The sequence below is a fragment of the Malaclemys terrapin genome, chromosome 10 (assembly GCF_027887155.1).
Source record: "Malaclemys terrapin pileata isolate rMalTer1 chromosome 10, rMalTer1.hap1, whole genome shotgun sequence".
Classification (NCBI taxonomy): Eukaryota; Metazoa; Chordata; order Testudines; family Emydidae; genus Malaclemys; species Malaclemys terrapin.
The window spans coordinates 55,490,664-55,511,374 of record NC_071514.1 but is presented as its reverse complement, the minus strand read 5'-3'; the positions used below and the strand labels follow the sequence as shown (position 1 = coordinate 55,511,374).

Below are 20,711 nucleotides of genomic sequence, written 5' to 3'. Positions count from 1 at the left end.
CTCAGCCACGCTGGTTCATTAAAGGCAGCAGCAGAAGCAGAGCACCGTTTACAAACAATGCAAAAGAGGGTTTATTGAATCATCACAGTTACACCACGCCCAGTACAGCAACATTTGCAATAAATTACAGAACCAAACCGATAATCCTAGTGCTAGAAAATACACCGTTCACACACGCAGTGATTTCTGCTAGTAGCGCCCAGCAGAGTTACTGAATCAAGGCACAATTAAACCATTCACTCAATGCTGCAAAAACAATGACACAGGGGAAAAGCAGCTAGACTCTTGCATCATTACGAGGGTGTTAGCTTGGCACTGACATTGCTAACAGGAGAACCTGGATTTCCAAGTTATCAGGGAAAGTGTTAACAGAGGAACTTAAAGCCAGAAAAGTCTCCCGAAGCGGAGACTCCTGCTCTCCTGAGGCAATGTTCAGAGTGCCTACCTGGAAGGGTTGTGTCTGCATAGGGGGTCAGGAAGGAAGAGGAAAAACTCAAACAGCAAGAATCATTAATGCACAATGCAATCCTGATGCACAGACCACGTCCCCTGAAGACTTGTTCCTTTCGAGGAGGTTCAGTGAGATACAATCTGCAGATGATAAATATCAGTTCAATAGGGTTGCAACCTGCAGGGTTACCATTTGCCCAGGGCACAGTGCAACCAGCACAGCCAAGCTTCCAGAATCTCAGCTCAAGCCATCAGTGGGTGGGTTACCTGGCATGCTGAACCTGCTATCCTCGCTGACAGCCGCTCAGTGCCACCAGCAGGGTGCGGGCCAGAAGCCCAGCTGTGCGGTAAGGCATCCCTCAGGTCCAAAGGCACAACCCAGGGACGTGCAGGGCGATTGGGTCTCAGGTCGTTTGCATGCCCCTGAAGGGTGGGCAAATCACGGGAACCTGAGCTAGAGCAAAGACGAGACTGGGCTCTGCTTCCAGCACTCAGACCATTCAAAAGACCATGTTAGGGAGAAGGGGAATTTCAAGAGAAGCCAAGGGAATCCATGGCACAACACACAATGCAGCCTGCAGTCCCTGTGGAGAACGCTAGAGGGGAGCCCTCCCCAGACACGAGGAGCAGGGAGCCGAGGCATCATCCCACTGACTGCACGTTCTGGGGGCATCCTCAGAGCAGGGCAGCTGAACCAAGCTGCCATGGTGGGAGACTCGGTCCCCATGATGGCTAGCTCTGCTCTCTTCACTAATTCACTCCAGTAAAGCAGTTCCGTTCCAGCGGTGAGGGCACTGAGCAGAACACTCCACAACTGTATAATTTCACAAAGGGGTGGGGAGTTGTGCATAGGGGACCCTTAGAAACAGAAGTGCAAGGTCAAAAGTTGGTTGCTACACCAGCAAACCCCAACAGTAGATGCTGCAGTTAATTTTGCCTGGAGGAGGCGAGTGCTTAGCCTTGCCTCACATCCTGCCCTTAGCGTGAGGAAGCCTTGTCCGTGCCTGCTGGGGATCAGTTCCCTAACTCCACGGGCATCACACACACTTCCCGAGGCCTCGCAGGTCCTGCTCTCTCCACAGGTGAGCGAAGTGCCCGCTCCGAGCATCCCCCTGGAGCACCCAGCCCCTGCTCCACTGGACACAGGCAGAATTCACGGATTCGTGCTGCTCCCAAAGAACCAGGACCCCAGGTTAGCAGTCACCTCACAAGCCTGCAGCACAGAGCTCCAAGGAGCTGTGACGACCGGAGCAGTGACAGGGCACTTCTGGGCACTGCCCCTCACACTGAGCTGCCCCTGTGCACTGCCTGGCCCCCAAGGCATTTCACCCCGGAGCATGGTGCCCCAGGGCATGCCAAGGGAGGCCCCACCATTTCTTCCCCTCCCACTGCAACCTCAGTACAGAGCGACAGCAAATGAACATGACCACACTGCAATGGCACCCAAGTGTCCTACCCTCCACACGGCTGCTAGCACTGAGGGGCAGCGTTACCCAGCCATTAGAGCAGGGGATCAGGAGGTGGGGCTTTGGGAAAGAGCTGCCGATAGAACTCTGCAAAGAGACCTTGGGTGACCTTGGCCAGACACTGCACAGCCTGTCCCCCTCACTCAGTGAGGTAGCAGTGCTCAGAGGACTCTCCTCGCAGGGGTCGCAAGGCTGAATTCATGTCTGACGAGCAGCACCCTGGGAACAGCTGGCCGGCCTCCTGGCAAGGAACACGGGCAGCTCCACTCTGAAGAGCGCCTGCAAACAGCCCCGCGGGTCCCATACACACTCGATCTGCCCAGCTGACGAGCAGAGAGCATGAGCTAGCACCATGGGGACTGGGTAGCCAGGCAGGGGCTTGTTCTGGCTCTTACATCATCTACAAGTGGAACTGTGTTAGCAATTCTGTTCCTGATGAGTGAACCAGAGCCAAGTCAGGTGCCCTCTCGCACAGCTGTGGCAGGACCAACGGGGGAAGAGCAGCCTATGCATCTCAGTCAGCAGTAGGCAGTAGCTCTGCACCTCGGTACGCAACAGGAGCAGAAGGCTTGGAAAACAAGGAGCTGCTGTTTATACAGAGACATTTTCAGAGTAGAACTGCACTTTAGTCTGTGGCTCTCCTGGGCCAGAGAATATCTGCCATATCCAATACACCTGCCATTGCACGCCCCGCTGGGTTCACTCAGTACCCATCTCACTGCATTATCCCTGGCGAGCAGCACTCCCGTATTCCAGTGAGACACTAAGCACGCTGTGTCCACGCCACTCTTTGGAAAAGGCAAAAATTCCTACTCAGGAGAGCCCATCTGTCTATATGGGCAAACAGGAAAGAAAATCCAACAGCGCACACGCACACACAGCTGAACGCACGCGCACACACAGCTGAACACACGCACACACGTGAGCGCGCACACACACTCCCTCCTCATCTTGCTCTCACCCAGATGCACATGCCCTCCCTCACTGCAAACACCGAGGTTAGAGTAATCAACTGAGGCCTCCCTCCAGCACCCAGACATGCCCTCCCTGGGTCCTAGTTTGGGGCGTATTGGGAAAGCGGCCCCGGCTGAGGTACGCCCTGCAGCACAGCAAGTATCGCGGGATTTAGAGAGGGAAAGAGGCAGATCTCCTGGAAATGATGGCACTTCAGGGACAGCCAGGAACTGAAGCCCCATCAGCTCAGAGGCTGGCTGCGCTGGCAGCCACTTGTGCAGGATTTGGGATGCCCAAGCCCTGCGGGCTCACAGGTAGATTTGCTGTGGCTGTTTTCTCAGCAGCCGGCCTTTGGCTTGTGGATCAAGAACGTCAGCTTCCCACATGAGTCCGTGATCTGGGTTTAATGAGTCCATTGCTGGAGGAGAGTGCTGAGATGGTTCTCTGGGGTCTCCCAGGGAGCTCACATTTGGCTGCTGAATCGCATCCTGAAGAAGCGGTCCCTGATGTACTGCTCACTGTCCCCTGCCACCTGGCTCAGCCAGGTCACCCTACTGCCAGTGATGTCCTCTTTCAGCTTCCGCTTGGTGACAGACACCCAGCCTGGCCCCTCGCTGCTCTGTGGCCCGGTCAGCAACACGTAGCAGGCATGTCGGCTCCGCTCAAACAGAACCACTGGAACAGAGAGAAAGGGGTCACAGCCAGACCCCTGCCCGGGACAAGGGCAGGTCAGAGCACTGCAGCCAACCCCGAGACTCCGCAGATTCCATGAGAGACAACAGTGCGAAGGGCTAGCTGCCATGGCCAGCGTCCCCGCTGGAGGGGCCCAGGGAGCAGCACTTACCGTCGAAGGCGGCTATTCGGTCTGGGCTATTGTTCAGCTCCATGAGAACATTGGGGTAGGATGGATGGAACAGATACAGATTCTGGCGAGCCGCTTTGGAGCCCTGAAACAAACAGGAGGCATCAAGACGTGGAAGCATATCACCCTGCCCAGTTGGGCAGAAGCCATATTCAAAACACCCACCTGGCTTAGGGGAAATAAGCCAGGTTTTGCCCAACTCTGCTAGTTTGTGCCAGATGGCACCAAACGTGAGAGCCGGGCGGCAGACATTACCAGTCCAGCCTTGGATGAGTCCCATCAGTACCAGAGCTGGGTTTATTCACTGGTCTGTAACGCCCCTGTCTGTTTATCATAACATTCCTGAATGCCCCAGGTGCCCATCAGCCACACACAGGGCCCAGAGAGGGGGAGGTTCAGGAAGAGGTACCCAGCGGTCATGGGGAAAACACTTAGCAAGTCTGCACACAACAATCAGACAGACATTGGCAAAGGTCCAAGTGGGAGCAGCAGCATCACTGCCCCTCACTCAGTTCTCACAGCCCCTCCCCTGGCTGGTTTCCAAGCACCGAGAGGCTGATGTGCCAGTTGACTTTCCCCATCCAGGCCACTGTATGCCATGGCCACAGAGCTGGCTCAGGACACGGAGAGACAGACAATGCTTGAGGGGCACCAGAGAATCCATGGCCTCAAAGCAAGTTCTACAGGGGCATTTGCCATAAGTGTGAAAAATCAAATCTAACCCTCCACAGGGAGCTCCAGCACATGCAATTTTCCAACAGCTTGGTAAAGACACATGCAGACGCTCAGACAGCAAGTCTGCCAGGCCACCACCTCCTCCTCCTGCTGCTGGATGAGCTGAGCTTCCCCCCGACTTTCCAGCCCCATCCAGAGCACACCAAAACCCTCGCAGCCTGGCTCTCGAAAGCCTGGCAGGTGAGTAAGTAAACTTTGGCTTAAGAAACAGCTAGCTGCCCCGCAGTCTAGCGAGCACCGTTCACTGCGCAAAGCAGAGACCCCTCTGCTCAGCACCTCAGGCCTGGGCTACATCCCCTGCAAAGGCAGCATGGCACCACCACTCGGGGTGGCGATGGGGATTCAGCCCAGGTCATCACAAGGGGGGTGTGGACCGGGATACTGGCCAAGGGTACTGGGCCACACGTGAGCAGAGGAAAGCCTGGACATGCCCAGGTAAGCATGTGCACATAGTACAGGAAGGACAAAGTGCTTCTCCGGGGCTAGCAGATTTCAGTGTGTGTATGGGGGGGGGTGAGAGGGTGTCCTGCAAATTCTGGTTCAAGATCAGAGTGAGCCCAAGGGGCTGTGTGTGCTGTCCCCGCTCGCCAGCCCTCACCGTTTCATTGGCCTCTGCCTGGTACTCTCCCCAGAAGAGGAACATGGACCGGTGATCTGCAGTATTGAGTGTGGCAGGCCTTGGACTCCCTGCTCTTGAATTCAGCTCCAGCTCCCAGTGGACTGCTCCAGAGCCACTCTCAACAATCATGATCTGGCAGAGAAGAAAGACCAGAGCTTACCCTGGACCATACAGCACAGAGAGTCAGGGGCCCAGCTCCACACCTCCCTGCGGGAACAGGGCTTGGCTACATGGGGAAATCAGATCAGGGCAGGCTGGTCGAACCCAGACTCCATGGAATGAGCTCGGCACAGCTGCCATTTGGAACCTGTGCTCTAGTTCCTCCTCAGAGCTATACAACTTTCCATTGCTTCAGTCCCAGGCTCCTCTGACTGCCCCAACACCTATCCTGGGTGTTTGCTCGCTCTCCAATTTGGGGGATGATCAAACCTGAAATCTACACCATAGAAACATGCATGATGCAGTCACGGAGGGGACACCTAGGGTCCTTTATGTGTAGATAGCCATGTCAATGTAGAGTCACATCTGGAGGTGCTGGGAGAAATCAGACCCAGAGCTCTGCCTTTGAATTCACCTGCCGTTTATGGTTAATCACTTGCAGGAGGGAAGAACTCCACGGACTGTCTGGGCTGACGGAGGAACCTCCTGGAGAAAGAGCCGCACATCTCAGCAAAGGCCTTTGACACCTATCAAGAGAGCCGGCTCCCCTCTGCCCAGTGCAGGGCTAACTCCTTGTGCAAATGGCACTCGAGCCCAATCAAACACACGCCGTAGCCAGCAAGCGAGCAAGGAAAGGGGGATCAGAGCAAAGAGCTTTCAAACCTTCTTCCTGTTGGGTCCAACTCCACTTTCAAGGACTATGTGGAGAACGTCAGGTGTGTAGTAACCAAACACTGGCTCGCTGCAAGAGGGACAGGAGAAGGGGACTGAGACAAGGTACCGAGCAGCCAGGGAACAGGTGTTTCAGGCCCAGTGCCTGTTTGTCTAGAGCAGCCTGTACCCAGCCCACACCTAGCCTGGTGAGAGACTCAACTGATCCCACAATGGCTCAGCATTTGGCATTACTAACTGGAAGAACTGGGGGTCAGGCCCCTTTGCTCCCTAGGCTGAAAGTTCTGCTGAAGCAGCACCCAGGTCCTACTTCTTCCCTGAGACAGTGGGAGCTTCATCCCGAGGCACAGGTAACCAGGCTGGGGCACAGAAAGGGGAGGTTCAGGTAGTTGGCGCTGGCCTTCAGAGAAGATGCAGGATGACCCACCCCTCCATGGCATATAAGGTAATAAGCAGGCCAAGTTTCCAGCTGCTCATATGGCTACAGTATTTGGGGTGGGGGTTGGAGCCAGGCTATTGGGGAGGGTTTTGCAGGAGAAAAAGACACACACCAAGTACCATGACCTTCTCTGCCCTCACTCCCTACTGTGGCTCCCAGGGAGAGACAGCCACACAACCACCCCCCACTCCATGAATTGCAGCCATGTCAGCAGGAAATTGAATGAGGCTCTCCCCACCCTCCCTAGAATCAAGGCAGAGCGTCAAGCTCTCCCCTTTGTGAAGAGATACTAGATCATATGAAACATGCACTTCACACAAAGGAGGGGCCGTGTTTCCCTGGACCCCAAGTGTCATTGGGCAAACTCTTGGAAAGGAGCATCTCTCTCCTGCAATGGCAGCATTACCTCAAGATGTGGGAGGCGTTGACAGTCCACAGGGAGTCAAGAGTTTGTCCATTGAGAAGCTCAGCCATGTTTGACTTCACAACCAAGATATTCTCCCCTGATCTCCCGGGAACCTTCACCAGGTAACGAATGTCTCCAGAGCTGAACAAGGAGAGGCCAAGACAAGGAATTAGTGAGCTTTCCTAGCTGAGAATACCACTTTATTCTCAGCATGCCCAATGTAGAAATCAAAGGCTATCATCCCACCAGGAAAAGGAAAGGAACACAAGACCATGCGCCAGGCCAGGCTCTGCTGAAGCCAACATTTGGGGAGGAGAAGCTGCAGGTTGCCAGCTCTCCCCATCCAACTGGGCACTCTCCCTCCACAGAGAGCAGCTCCCTCTGGGTGCCACATGCAAGAGAAGTAAAGCATTCACTCTCCCTGCACTCCAGGCGGCTATATGAGGAAAGCACTCTGGGCTTGTGCCCTTTGTTTCTTTATGACTGACGGATCACTGCAACCTGGAAGTGCTCCCCTCCCCCTCTGGAGAATAAAGAGATTTCCCTGCCTGGTCATTGCATGAGAAATTCAGATGCTGTCTAGTGAGTGAGTGACCAAAAACACATTTTGGAAAATTCCCTTATCCCCTGCAGTTACACATGATTCTGGTACCTGCCAATCTCCCGCACTCAGACACACAACCTGATCTCTGCCCTCATGCTTTAGCCATGTCCAAACCCACAGAGCTGTCAGTAATCTATTTGACTGTAGTGGAGGGGAGAGTTAAGGTTGTGCGGCTCGTGTGGAAATGCGTTTGGATGTGCAATGTTTAACTAGCCGTTGGAATTGAAAGGATGTCTGTAGTGGAGCTGAGGAATCAGAGCGTGTGGGGGGGAGCTGGACAGTTTACATTGCTGTGGGTTTGAAAGTTCGTTTAACTGGCGATAGTCTCAATTTTGAGAGATCGCACAGATTGGGATTGTGCTTTACCCACAATGCAGTTGGCTGTTCAAGACTGTGTGCGTGGCATGCATTCTGGTTTGGATTGATGGGTTTGGCTAAACGAATTTGAACCGGAACTCTCCAAAGTCTGAAACTTGGCATAAATCATAGAAATAAAACACAGAAGAGACATTACACTATCCAGTCCATCTCCCTGGGGCCAACACAGGACTGGGACATGCAGGACATTTTATAGGTTTTGTCTGATCTGTCCCGATTGTTGGGCGTCCCACCCCTTCCCTCTGCGGATGATTCCACAATCTCATAGATCTTGCTGCCAGGAAGTTTTTCCTACTATTTAGCCTCAATCCATGCTCTCAAATTAATCACTTTCCCCCTAGTTCTAACCTCTGTGTGCCACACTCAATACTTCCTCTCTGTCTTTGGTGTCTTTCCCCAACCAACATATAACAGAATTACATCCTCTCCACTTTGTTGTCACTCACTGAGTCAGTCCCCCCCCAGTCTTCTCCTCATTGTCTGGCACTGGAACATGCTCCTGGACAAGCCAAGAGCAACACTGCTAAGTGGATCTTAGAGACAGCTAAACTATACTGCTTTATGCTTCAATCAGTGGATCAGAGCCCCCACAATTAAATCACAAGGTCAGGAGAATGTAAAGCTGCTACCTGAGAAGAGGTATGTGATGTGTGGGGCTCTCAATCTTCTTCTCCCACTGAGGATCTTGCTTGAGGCTGGTGAGTTTACTTTCCATCCCAGTTGCCATGCTGTAGAGATCCTTCAAGGAGTAGCCGTAAAGAGAATTTACTGTGCAAACAAAGAGAAATCAGAATGACAGCAGAAGCTTATCTTGACCATTGTGCTAAACTGTGCAAATGAGGCCTTCTCTCCTATCCTTTCCCCTCAGAAATTGTGCATTAGATCCTTAGGGAAGCACAGACTAACTTAGCAACACGCCCTATACTCACTTGGCAACAGTGGCTGTGTTTTGAACTTACATTTCAATGCACTGTCCAAAGAACATGACTACATGTAAAGAGCGCTCTCTGGGTTCACAAGATGAGCTCTTATTTTCAGTAGAGGGCTCCTTCTGTTGCTTTATCATGAATGTCACTTCAGAACCTGGAAGCTAGTCTTGCGAGAATGTGGAATACTGTATGACAAGCTGGAAGAGTATTTATGAATTTCAAAGTGATGGTAACTTCTCAGTACTGGGAGTATCTCTAGTATTCAACCAGCAAGAGGCCTTACCAGTATTGAAGAGAACGTAGTAGGAGCCAGTCTTAGTCACATGCATGAGATAACCAGGCCTTGCACCCAGACTCAGTCTGCCACTGGTTCCGATCTGCTCCCCCTTCTTCCCCGAATAGATGAAACTTTGAGTCTACAGAGAAAATGAAAACCATAAGAATAAATACTTATTAACACCACTGCTGCAGGTTAGCATTCTACTGCTGCTGCAGCCCAAATCCTTGGGGAGGCTGACGGCATGAGACAGAAAGGTGGCTGCCTGGGCACAACTTGCCATATGGCTCTCCCATCTGTGAGGAGCCTTCTCCACACATCAGAAGACACTTCACATGCCTTAGATCACTTTTTGCTTTTGACTTAAGACAGCGGTTTTCAAACTGAGCTCGCGTCAGGGGGTACACGCAAAAAAATCCAGTGATGGTGGACAACACATTTTATTTAGCAAGACTTTGCAATCTAATCATAGGTATACTACGACCCCATTCCAGATGCAGACTACATTATTTAGAAAGGGGTATGTAGCCTTAAATCAGTTTGAAAACCACCGACTTAGACAATGCAATTCGCAACACACAAACAATTCACAACATACCCATCCGGCTACTAGGTGTCACTGTCTGGCATGAGCCTCAATTTTTCTGTTGTGCATAATTACCACAGGGCAAGGTTAGGCCTATTAACAGTAACAAAGCTGCTGCAGAACAACTGCTTGTGTGTTTTTGCTGTTGTATTAGGTACAGTAACTCCTCACTTAACGTTGTAGTTATGTTCCTGAAAAATGAGACTTTAAGTGAAACAATGTTAAGCGAATCCAATTTCCCCATAAGGATTAATGTACATAGGGGAGCTTAGGTTCCAGGAAAATGTTCTTCACCAGACACAACACTACCCACCCACCCACCCACCCTCTCTGAGGTGGTGAAGTTAGAGGGTGGGATATTTCCCAGGGAATGATTTACTGCTAAATCAGTGGTTCTCAAAAACTTTTGTACTGGTGACCCCTTTCACATAGCAAGCCTCGGAGTTCGACCCCCCCCCATAAATTAAAAATACTTTTCTATATATTTAACACCATTATAAATGCTGGAGGCAAGCAGGGTTTGGGGTGGAGATTGACAGCTCGCGACCCCCCCATGTAATAACCTCGCGACCCCCTGAAGGGTCCCGACCCCCAGTTTGAGGACTCCTGTGCTAAATGATGAACTAGCACTGGGCTGAGTCCTCAAGGGTTAACACATTGTTGTTAATGTAGCCTCTCACTCTACAAGGCAGCAGGAATGGAGGGAGGGGAGCTAGCACAGCAGAAAGAGAGAGAGAGACACACACCTTGTGTGTGGGAGAGAGAAAAATGCACACTGACCCTTTAAGTAAGCTGACCCACTCTTAAGTGCATTGTCTTTTTAAGTGGATCAGGAAGTTGAGACAGCAGCTGCTGCCCCAGCCTCTCTCCGTCTCTCTCCCTCCCTGTCCCCACCCTGCTCTATATGGAGAAGAAGGGGTAAGCGGGGTGTAGGAGCAGGGGGAACACCTTGACATTAGCCCACCCCCTTTCTTCTCCTCCCTCCTCTCCCCCCCGCAGAGGGCAGGAGCAGCACATGGCAGTGGGGGGAGGGACAGCTGCAATTGCTAGCCTGCTGGGCAGCTGCTGCACAGGGAACTTTGAGGAGCGGGGAGTGGATAGGGAGAGCTGATAGGGGACTGCCGGTCCACCCTGGTTCCAAGCCCGCACCAGCTAGCTGCAACAGGCTGCTTTTCCTGCAAGCAGGGGACAAAGCAGGTGGCTGCCAAACGTTAGAAGGGAGCATTGCACAACTTTAAATGAGAATGTTCCCTAATTGATCAGCAACAAAACAATGTTAAACAAGTATCCGAGGGGTAGCCGTGTTAGTCTGAATCTGTAAAAAGCAACAGAGGGTCCTGTGGCACCTTTAAGACTAACAGAAGTACTGGGAGCATAAGCTTTCGTGGGGAAGAACCTCACTTCTTGCATCTGAAGAAGTGAGGTTCTTACCCACGAAAGCTTATGCTCCCAATACTTCTGTTAGTCTTAAAGGTGCCACAGGACCCTCTGTTAATGTTAAACAAGACGACTTTAAGCGAGGAGTTACTGTAACAGGGAAATTTAGCTTTACAGGACACTTGTCTTACCCCCAGCAACAGAGTGACTGGCTAGGTCTTGCCTCACTGATTTATTGAGGGGGGGATGTCTAGGACACCAGCTTTACTCTTTCTGAACAATGCCAGCTGATCTTGAACATCCGTTTGGCCAGAAAGAAGAGCAGAAGGCACTTGATTTAATGTTCCACAGTCCTCCTCATACCTTCTCAACTGTGCTTTACAGGACTCAAGCAGGACACTTCAGAACCTGACTTCCTGGCGCTGTTTGCATTTCTCTCAGCCTGGGCAAACGGAACAGGCCAGGCAAGTGCACTCTTGTTCACCGTCAGTCGCACACTGTGGCTCACACACTAGAGGGGAAGGTACCATGGCTGGGCTGCAAACTCAGCAGGGGAATATTTACACCAAAGTACGGTTTTCATTGGGATTTATATTTTTAAATCAGTGAAATATTTCTATTCATTTGAGGGAGCGGTAAAACTTTATTGAGCTAAAAGCAGCAAGACCATGTCCCTTCTGGGTGGGGAAGGGCAATGGGACCTGCCCTACTGAAACATGCTGGTCTCACAGAGGCCCCCATGGGGTACTTCCTGCTTTAGAACGGTACAGTAAACAAACCTCCTGTCACTCCTAGCAGTATGTGCAAAGAGTCTATCATGGTTCAAAGTGATGATGTATGTACCTCATCTCCTGCAGTGGTAAAGATCATCACATCCTGAACACCGTCCCCATCCACATCTGGTATCTTTAACAAGGGAGTCACCACGGTATAATTAGCTCCAAAACTGTTAAACTGCCTCCATCGAACTTCCCCTGAAACACACAGTTATTCCTGTTATGAGAAACATTTGCTCAAAATATGCAAAACATTTGCTCAGAATATTGTTTAGTGGCTCTGTAGGACTAAGGAACAATTTGTCGTTACTGTTATTGTTCTCTGAGATACCCCACAGCCTGATAGCCCATCCTGCATCACCACCTAGCCCTGCACACTGAGGTGTCAGATCTGGCACTTAGTAGTTACGGGTCTTCTTCGCATTTCAATTATAAATTCAAATGTTCATAGGTTTTATTCATAGATGAAGCTCAAACCTAGCTTTCAGCTGGGGAGCCCTGAATGGAAAGGGCCTAAAATACAGCTGGCATTAAGACATCTTTCCTAATTCTAAACAACGAACAAAAAAGTGTATGCATTGGCTGGGACTGGATCGCAAGTATTTTTGTGGAGTCTGCTCTAGGAGAAAGATTTTTCTTTGATACTCTGAAGCTACTTCTGAGCAAACTCCAAATGGATGCATGAGCACATTACAGTATGCCACAGCTGAACTCCAGAGACACAGGGGATCTGGGAGAACCTCACCTCTACAGGGGACTGATGCCTGCTGAGAACAGCTAACACCAGCCCAAAGCAGGTAACTGGCATGCGTTGTTCCTTTTCATGACCTGTAAATTTGATGTGATCTACTGAGGGAAGATCCTGTGTGACTTTTAATCAGACTCCTAAGACACTACATAGAAGTCTAGATTTAAATGAATTAAACATAAGAGCGGCCATACTGTGTCAGACCAAAGGTTCGTCTAGCCCAGAGTCCTGTCTTCCGACAGCAGCCAATGCCAGATGCCCCAGAGGGAATGAACAGAACATGTAACCGTCAAGTGAGCATCCCCTGTTGCCCATTCCCAGCTTCTGGCAAACAGAGGCTAGGGACACCATCCCTGCCCATCCCAGCTCATAGCTATTGATAGACCTGTCCTCCGTGAACTTATCGAATCCTCCATGAACTTATCAAATTAAATTAAAGTAGTCTTCAGAAATTTCTTACTGATATCTTTGCTTCTGCACAGAAGCAGATCTGCCAACCTGGATGTTAGGGGACACACAATCACAATTGAAGATATAAACTGTACGTGCCCAACAACTTTTAAAATAATGAAGCCTCTGTCAGCATCTTAACCAATTTACCAAGGGTCGTGGTAGATTCCCCATCAGACAATTTTTAAATCAAGACTGGATGTTTTTCTAAAAGATCTGCTCTAGGAATGATTGTGGGAAGTTCTCTGGCCTACAATATGCAGGATGCCAGAGTAGATGATCACAGAGGTCCCTTCTGACCTTGGAATCCATGATTCTCCCGTATCTGAGGAATGGACACACAGCCTGTCTGATCACTCCTTTGCCAATTGTTTTTGTGTAAATGCAAGCAGTGATATTTTGATTTTGTGTTATCATCCCATTTTACCAGCTCAGAAAAAGCTAAAAGGGCTTTGTTTAAATTTTCCAAATACAATTCAACCGCCACACACATGCAGTTCCAGACTAAAAGGAATTTTACCCTTCCAGGAGTGCTGGGTAATCACTGGCTCGCTGTCATAAGGGCAGCAGTGCTGAATAGCAAGGAAACTTTGTGCTGTCTGCAGTAATGCAGAGCAGGCTGCAGCCCATGACCTCAGTAGAACGTTTCCAAACCTTTGACCACAACATTAGAATTTGTTACTATCACAACAGATTTGGAATGGGAGGGTTCCTCTGTGGAGCAGAGGGTAGCGGAGAATTTTACCCCCACAGATAACAAGCAAACATACAAGGGCAAGAGAGAATATAAGTTGTAGCTAGTGATACCCTGACTCCAAAGTTGCCTGAGGCTATGAAGGGAAGGCCAGGCTGATGCATCACATATTTAATTGCAGGTGGTTTTATTCTTTTCTGGGTAGGCAGTGAGGTGAAGTTGGAGGAATGTGTCCCAATGCCTCAAAATGGAGTCTGATTTAGCACAGACACAGGCTTGAGCAATGGCCATTTTAATCCAACACGAGGGAACGTTGGTGCTTTCATGCCCTTATATTGATCCTCATTAAGGATGAGCACAGAATCCAATTACTGCCAGTCTTCTGCTCAGTTGAGGGAGAATTTCAATGGTGTCCAGAGACCTAGAGTACAACTGCACTTCCTTAGGGTTTTCAGAGTTAAGGCAAGTGGAAGGCAATGAAAAACAGATGGAAAATGATATATGCATATGCAGGAAATCTATAACAGAACATACTATTCTGTCTGCGAAAGAATTGAGAGACTAGATCTTTGAGGTGGTGAGAGCTGAGTCTCGCCACCGATTTGAAAACAACCAGATGAGGATGAAATGTGAGACTCTCCTTTCAGGATGTAGGACTCCCTTGTTCTAAGGTATTTGCCTTGGATACCTGGAGGGGTTAGGACCTTTGTTAAACCATACGAGCAGGACTCTCGGGGGGAAAAAAAAACCTTGCCAAATGCTCTCCTGGATTTTACTCCTAGGTTAAGCTACCCCTGGCCTTTGGTGGCTCTCTAGGATCACCGATTTGTAAAGGGATTATTGGGAAGGAGCTGTTTATTTCTTTGACTTCTAGACCTCTGATAAGGTGATGATGTTTGGAAGGCAAGCACTGCCCTGTGCCGAAAGATATCTTATATGGGCTACCCATGAAATGAACTGCGAGCTTGATATGCTCCACAAAGAAGAAGCTGAAGATTTCTGTTGCACCAAAGGCCTGGTGTGGAGAAGTGCTCACTATAAGGCAGTGGTCCCCAACCTTTTTTGTCTGGCAGGTGCCAGACGACGAGCCACGGAGGACCGTGGCGGCGGACGAGCATCCGCCGAACTGCCGCCAACAAGCGGCAACGTCAATAGGTGTCACCAATGCCGCCGGTGGGTGCTCATCTGCCGGCCAGTACATGGGTGCACTTAGACGCCCCGGCAGGCACCATGGCGCCCGCGGACACCGCGCTGGGGACCCCTGCTGTATGGTATCAGGACAGAGCATCAAACAACTTACAAGTAGCCACTGCCATGCAGCCATCTGCAGGGGTGCTGGAACAATTTTTACAGTGTGGGTGCTGAGAGCCAGTGGACCAAACTGTAAACCCTGTATATGATGGAAATCATTTTAAGACAGGGGGTGCAACAGCACCTCCCATCACCCCTAGTTCCAGCACCTATGTGCATCTGGCATGGTCAGCAGAACTGTGGGAATCTGAAATCAAGTAGTTAATATTGGCAGCAGGGCCAGCTCCAGGCACCAGCCCAGCAAGCAGGTGCTTGGGGAGGCCAAGGGGAAGGGGCGGCACGTCGGGCTGTTCAGTGGCGGGTCCCTCTCGGAAGGAAGTACCTGCCACCAAATTCCTGCCAAAGAGGAAAGCGGCGTGGTGGAGCTGCCGCCGATCGCAATTGCGATCGTGGCTTTTTTTTTCTTCTTTTTTTTTTTTCTGCCACTGGGGGCGGCAAAAATCCTGGAGCCAGTCCTGATTGGCAGGTAGTGGGGCAGTTACAAAATTAGTAATACTGTGTTTGTATATTATTGCCATTTCTCCACCCTTTTATTAAAAACAAAACAACCCCCCCACACACACCTCTTTGGGGCAGAGCCTGGCTCTTCATATACCTCTGTACCAGCACCCAATACATTCAGGGCACTTCTGTAAGGGAGAATGACTAGCTCAGCGTTACCAGAAATTTAGACCCTGGCTGAGTGACATTCTGGAGTAGTCATGAGAGCTTTTTCTACATTTTGTAATGTACCATATTGAAGCAGAATTGCCTTGTCTACACAGGGATGTTAACATGTGTCCTAAATTTTGTCACTGAGCAAGACCAGGGTTTACTTTGACCAGCTAACATGTTAAAACTACAACTTGGCTTGTCCACATTAGGATCTTAAAATATATGGGCTGACACCTTTTCTCCTGGTGAAGCCAAGGGCTTGGTGAAGAATACACTTAACAGGGAGGCAGCACTCTTTTCATGCTAGTCTTGCTCAATGGAAAAACACAGGACCTGAAAGCAACTAAACCAGGGGAGGGCGAACTACGGCCCGTGGACTGGATCCAGCCCATCAGGGTTTTCAATCCGGCCCGTGGGATTGCCAGCCACGTGGCACACCGGGGCTAAGTCAGATTCCCTACCTGCCCCGGTCCTGCGTCGCTCCTGGAAGCGGCCGGCACCATGTCCCTGTGGCTCCTGAGGGGGGGTGGGGGGCTCAGGAACAGGGAACCACGGCCAATGGGAACTTCGGGGGTGGTACCTGCAGGTGAGGGCAGTGTGCAGCAGAGCCACCTGCCCCGCCCCAAGGAGCCACTGCCAGACATGCCGGCCACTTCTGGGAGAGGCACAGGGCCAGGTCAGGCAGGGAGCCTGCCTTAGTCCCGCTACGTGCCGCTGCCACTCTGGAGCCACTTGAGGTAAGCGGCCCTGGGCCAGAGTCGGCACCCCAAACTCCTCCTGTACCCCACACCCCAACCCCCTGTGTTAAGCCCCCTGGCGCACCCCAACCCCCTGCCCTGAACTCCCCGCCACACCCCACACTCCCTTCCACATCCCGCACTCCTTGCCCCAGCCCTACATTCATGGCCCTGCATACAATTTCCCCACCCAAATGTGGTCCTCGGGCCAAAAAGTTTGCCCACCCCTGAACTAAACCCAAAAGGGGGGACATGTATATAGCTTCCATTATGTCCACAGATAAATTGTGCTGAGAGATTTCTTTCAAGACAGAGGTTCTGCTACTAGAAATATTTTTTAAATAGACTAACACCTTCAGTTTTATTGGAAGGTAATGGCCCAGAAATAAGAACATAAGAATGACCATAGTAGATCAGACCAATGGTCCATCTTGTCCAGTATCCTGTCTTCTGACAGTGGACAGTGCCAGGTGCTTCAAAGGGAAGGAACAAAACAGAGCAATTATTGAGTGATCCATCCCATTGTCCAGTCCCACATTATGGCAGTCAGAGACTTAAGGACACCCAGAGCATTGGGTTGCATCCCTGACCATCTTGATTAACGGGCATTGATGGACCTCTCCTCCATGAACTTATCTAATTCTTTTTTGAACCCAGTTTTACTTTTGGCCTTCACAACATCCTCTAGCAATGAGTTCCACAAGTACACTGTTCATTGTTTGAAGGAGGACTTTCTTACGTTTGCTTTAAATCTTCTGCCTATTAATTTCATGGGGTGACCCTATGGTTCTTATGTTATATGATGGGGTAAATAACACTTGCTTATTCATTTTCTCCACACATTCTATAAGACCTCTACCATATCCCGCCCTTAGTCATCTCTTTTCGAAGATGAACAGTCCCAGGCTTTTTAATCTCTCCTCATATGGAAGTTGTTCCATACCCCTAATAATTTTTTGTGCCCTTCTCTGTACTTTTTCCAATTCTATCATTTCTGAGATGGGGTGACCAGAACTGCATGCAAGCTTAATGGTGTGGCTGAACCATGGATTTCTATAGCAGGATGAGGATATTCTCTATCTTATTATCTAACCATTTCCTAATGGTTCCTAACACGGTTTGCTTTTTTTTGCCTGCTGCTGCACACTGAGCAGATGTTTTCAGAGAATTATCCATGATGACTCCAAGATACCTTTTTTGTGAGGTAACAGCTAATTTTGATACGTATAGTAGAGATTATGTTTTCCAATGTGCATTACAGTATTTTGCATTTATCAACACTGAATTTTATCTGCCACTGTGTTACCCAGTCACCCAGTTTTGTGAGATCTATTTGTAACTGCTGGCAGTCAGTTTTAGACTTCATTATCTTGAGTAATTTTGTATTGTCTGCAAACTTTGCCACTTCCCTGTTTACCCCCATTTCCAAATCATTTATAAGTATGTTAAACAGCACTGGTCCCACTACAGACTGTTGTGGAGATTCCACTATTTACCTCTCTCCATTGTGAAAACTGACCATTTATTTCTACCCTTTGCTTCGTATCTTTTAACCAGTCACTGATCCCTGAGAGGACCTTCCCTCGCATCCCTTTACTGCTTCTTTGCTTAAAAGCCTTTGGTGAGGGACCTTGTCAAAGACTGTGAAAGTCCAAGTACAACTATATTGACTGGATCACCTTTGTCCAAATGTTTGTTGACCCCGTCAAAGAATTCTAATTGTGACAGACCCAGACCAGTGGGGTACAGGAGTCTGGTAGAGGGCAAATATACTGGTCACTGGATGAGTAGTTTTCTGTTCCCTGAGTGACCAGAGCAGGGGCTGCACTAGAGTAATCAGGAACCTGCTAGAACCAGTTAAGGCAGGCAGGCTAATTAGGACACCTGGAGCCAATTAAGAAGAAGCTTCTAGAATCAATTAAGGCAGGCTAATCAGGGCACCTGGGTTTTAAAAAAGGAGCACACTTCAGTTTGTGGTGGGAGTGTGAGCAAGAGGTGCAAGGAGCTGAGAGTGAGAAGGTGTGCTGCTGGAGGACTGAGGAGTACAAGCGTTATCAGACACCAGGAGGAAGGTCCTGTGGTGAGAAGAGGGAAGGTGTTTGGAGTTTGGAAGTAGCCCAGGGAGTTGTAGCAGTCATGCAGCTGTTACAGGAGGCACTACAGACAGCTGCAGTCCACAGGGCCCTGGGCTGGAACCCGGAGTAGAGGGCGGGCCTGGGTTCCCCCTAAACCTCCCAATTGACCTGGACTGTGGGTTCTCCCAGAGGGGAAGGTCTCTGGGCTGTTCCCCAACCCACATGGTGAATCTCTGAGGCAAGAAAATCCGCAAATAAGCGCAGGACCCACCAAGATAGAGGAGGAACTTTGTCACACAATATTCTGATGAAGCATGATTTCCCGTTATAAAAGCCATATTGACTTTTCCCCAACATATCATGTTCATCTATGTGTCTGGTAATTCTTTTCTTACAAACAAATTATCTGGTACTGTTTGGCTTATTAGTCTGTAATTGCAGGATCGCCTCTGGAACCTTTAAAAAAAATTGGTGTTACGTTAGCTATCTGTCAGTCATCTGTTACAGAGGCTGATTTAAGTGACAGGTTGCATACCACAGTTAGTAGTTCTGCATTTTCATATTTGAGTTCCTTCAGAACTCTTGGCTGACTACCATCTGGTCCTGGTGACTTATTACTCTTTTACTCAATCAGTTGTTCCAAAACCTCCTCTACTAACTCCTCAATCTGGGACAGTTCCTGAGATTTGCTACTTAAAAAGAATGGGTCAGGTGTGGGAGTCTCCCTCACATACTCTGCAGTGAAGACAGATGCAAAAAATGCATTTAGCTTCCTCACAACAGGGGAAAACACCACAGCAGCCCAGCATGGTAGCATTTAATTTCAGAAAGGGGAACTACACAAAAATGAGGAGGTCAGTGAAACAGAAATTAAAGGTACAGTACCAAAAGTGAAATCCCTGCAAGCTGCATGGAAACTTTTTAAAGACACTATAATAGAGGCCCAACTTAAATATATACCCCAAATTAAAAAACGCAGTAAGAGAACCAAAGAAGTGCCACCATGGCTAAACAACAAAGTAAAAGAAACAGTAAGAGGCAAAAAAGGCATTCTTTAAAAAGTGGAAGTTAAATCCTAGTGAGGAAAATAGAAAGGAGTATAAACTCTGGCAAATGAAGTGTAAAAATATAATTAGGATGGCCAAAAAAGAATTTGAGGAACAGCTAGCCAAAGACTAGCCAAAGTAAAAGCAAAAAAATTTTTTAAGTATATCAGAAGCAGGAAGCCTGCTAAACAACCATTGGGGCCACTGGATGATCAAGATGCTAAAGGAGCACTCAAGGACAATAAGGCCATTGCGGAGAAACTAAATGAATTCTTTGCATCAGTCTTCACTCCTGAGGATGTGAGGGAGATTCCCAAACCCGAGTAATTCTTTGTAGGTGACAAATCTGAGGAATTGTCCCAGACTGAGGTGTCAGAGGAGGTTTTGGAACAAATTGATAAACTAAACTGTAATAAGTCTCCAGGACCAGATAGTATTCACCTAAGAGTTCTGAAGGAATTCAAATGTGAAATTACAGAACTACTAACTATAGTCTGTAACCTATCATTTAAATCAGCTTCTCTAACAAATGACTGGAGGCTAGCTAATGTGACACCAATTTTTAAAAAGGGCTCCAGAGGTTATTACGGCAATTACAGGCCATAATACTGAAGCCTGACTTCAGTACCGGACAAACTGGTTGAAACTATAGTCAAGAACAAAAAATTGTCAGACACACACATGAATATAATTTGTTGGGGAAGAGTCAACATGGTTTTTGTAAAGGGAAATCATCCCTCACCAATCTGCTAGAATTCTCTGAGGGGGTCAACGAGCATGTGGACAAGGGGGATCCAGTGGATATAGTGTACTTAGTTTTTCAGAAAGCCTTTGACAAGGTCCCTCACCAAGGGCTCTTAAGCAAAGTAAGCTGTCATGGGATAAGAGGGTAGGTCCTCTCATGGATTGGTAACTGGTTAAATTATATGAAACAAGGGGTATGAATAAATAGTCAGTTTTCAGAATGGAGAGAAGTAAATAGTGGTATCCCCCAGGGGTCTGTATTGGGACCAGTCCTATTCAAATAAATGATCTGGAAAAAGGGGTAAACAGTGAGGTGGCAAAATTTGCAGATGATACAAAACTACTCAGGATGGTTACGTCCCAGGCAGACTGCGAAGAACTACAAAAGGATCTCTCAGAACTGGGTGACTGGGGAACAAAATGGCAGATGAAATTCAGTGTTGATAAATGCAAAGTAATGCACATTGGAAAACATAATCCCAACTATACATGTAAAATGATGGGCTCTAAATTAGCTGTTACCACTCAAGGGAAAGATCTTGGAGTCATTGTGGATAGTTCTC

General features: G+C 49.0%; 1 protein-coding gene across 1 annotated transcript in view; it reads right to left on the bottom strand.

Annotated features, from left to right (window-relative positions):
- Window positions 1-2,052: 2,052 nt before the first annotated feature.
- FAM234A (family with sequence similarity 234 member A) overlaps window positions 2,053-20,711 on the bottom strand; it is a 47,271-nt gene continuing 28,612 nt past the window's right edge. Inside the window, exons 5-12 of the mRNA XM_054042029.1 lie at window positions 11,757-11,887; window positions 8,957-9,089; window positions 8,374-8,512; window positions 6,763-6,903; window positions 5,909-5,987; window positions 5,066-5,218; window positions 3,715-3,817; window positions 2,053-3,545 (exon numbers count right to left, since the gene is read on the bottom strand). Coding sequence (XP_053898004.1) covers window positions 3,334-3,545; window positions 3,715-3,817; window positions 5,066-5,218; window positions 5,909-5,987; window positions 6,763-6,903; window positions 8,374-8,512; window positions 8,957-9,089; window positions 11,757-11,887 — 1,091 coding nt within the window. The 3' untranslated portion in view covers window positions 2,053-3,333. The remainder of the gene's footprint in view (window positions 3,546-3,714; window positions 3,818-5,065; window positions 5,219-5,908; window positions 5,988-6,762; window positions 6,904-8,373; window positions 8,513-8,956; window positions 9,090-11,756; window positions 11,888-20,711) is intronic.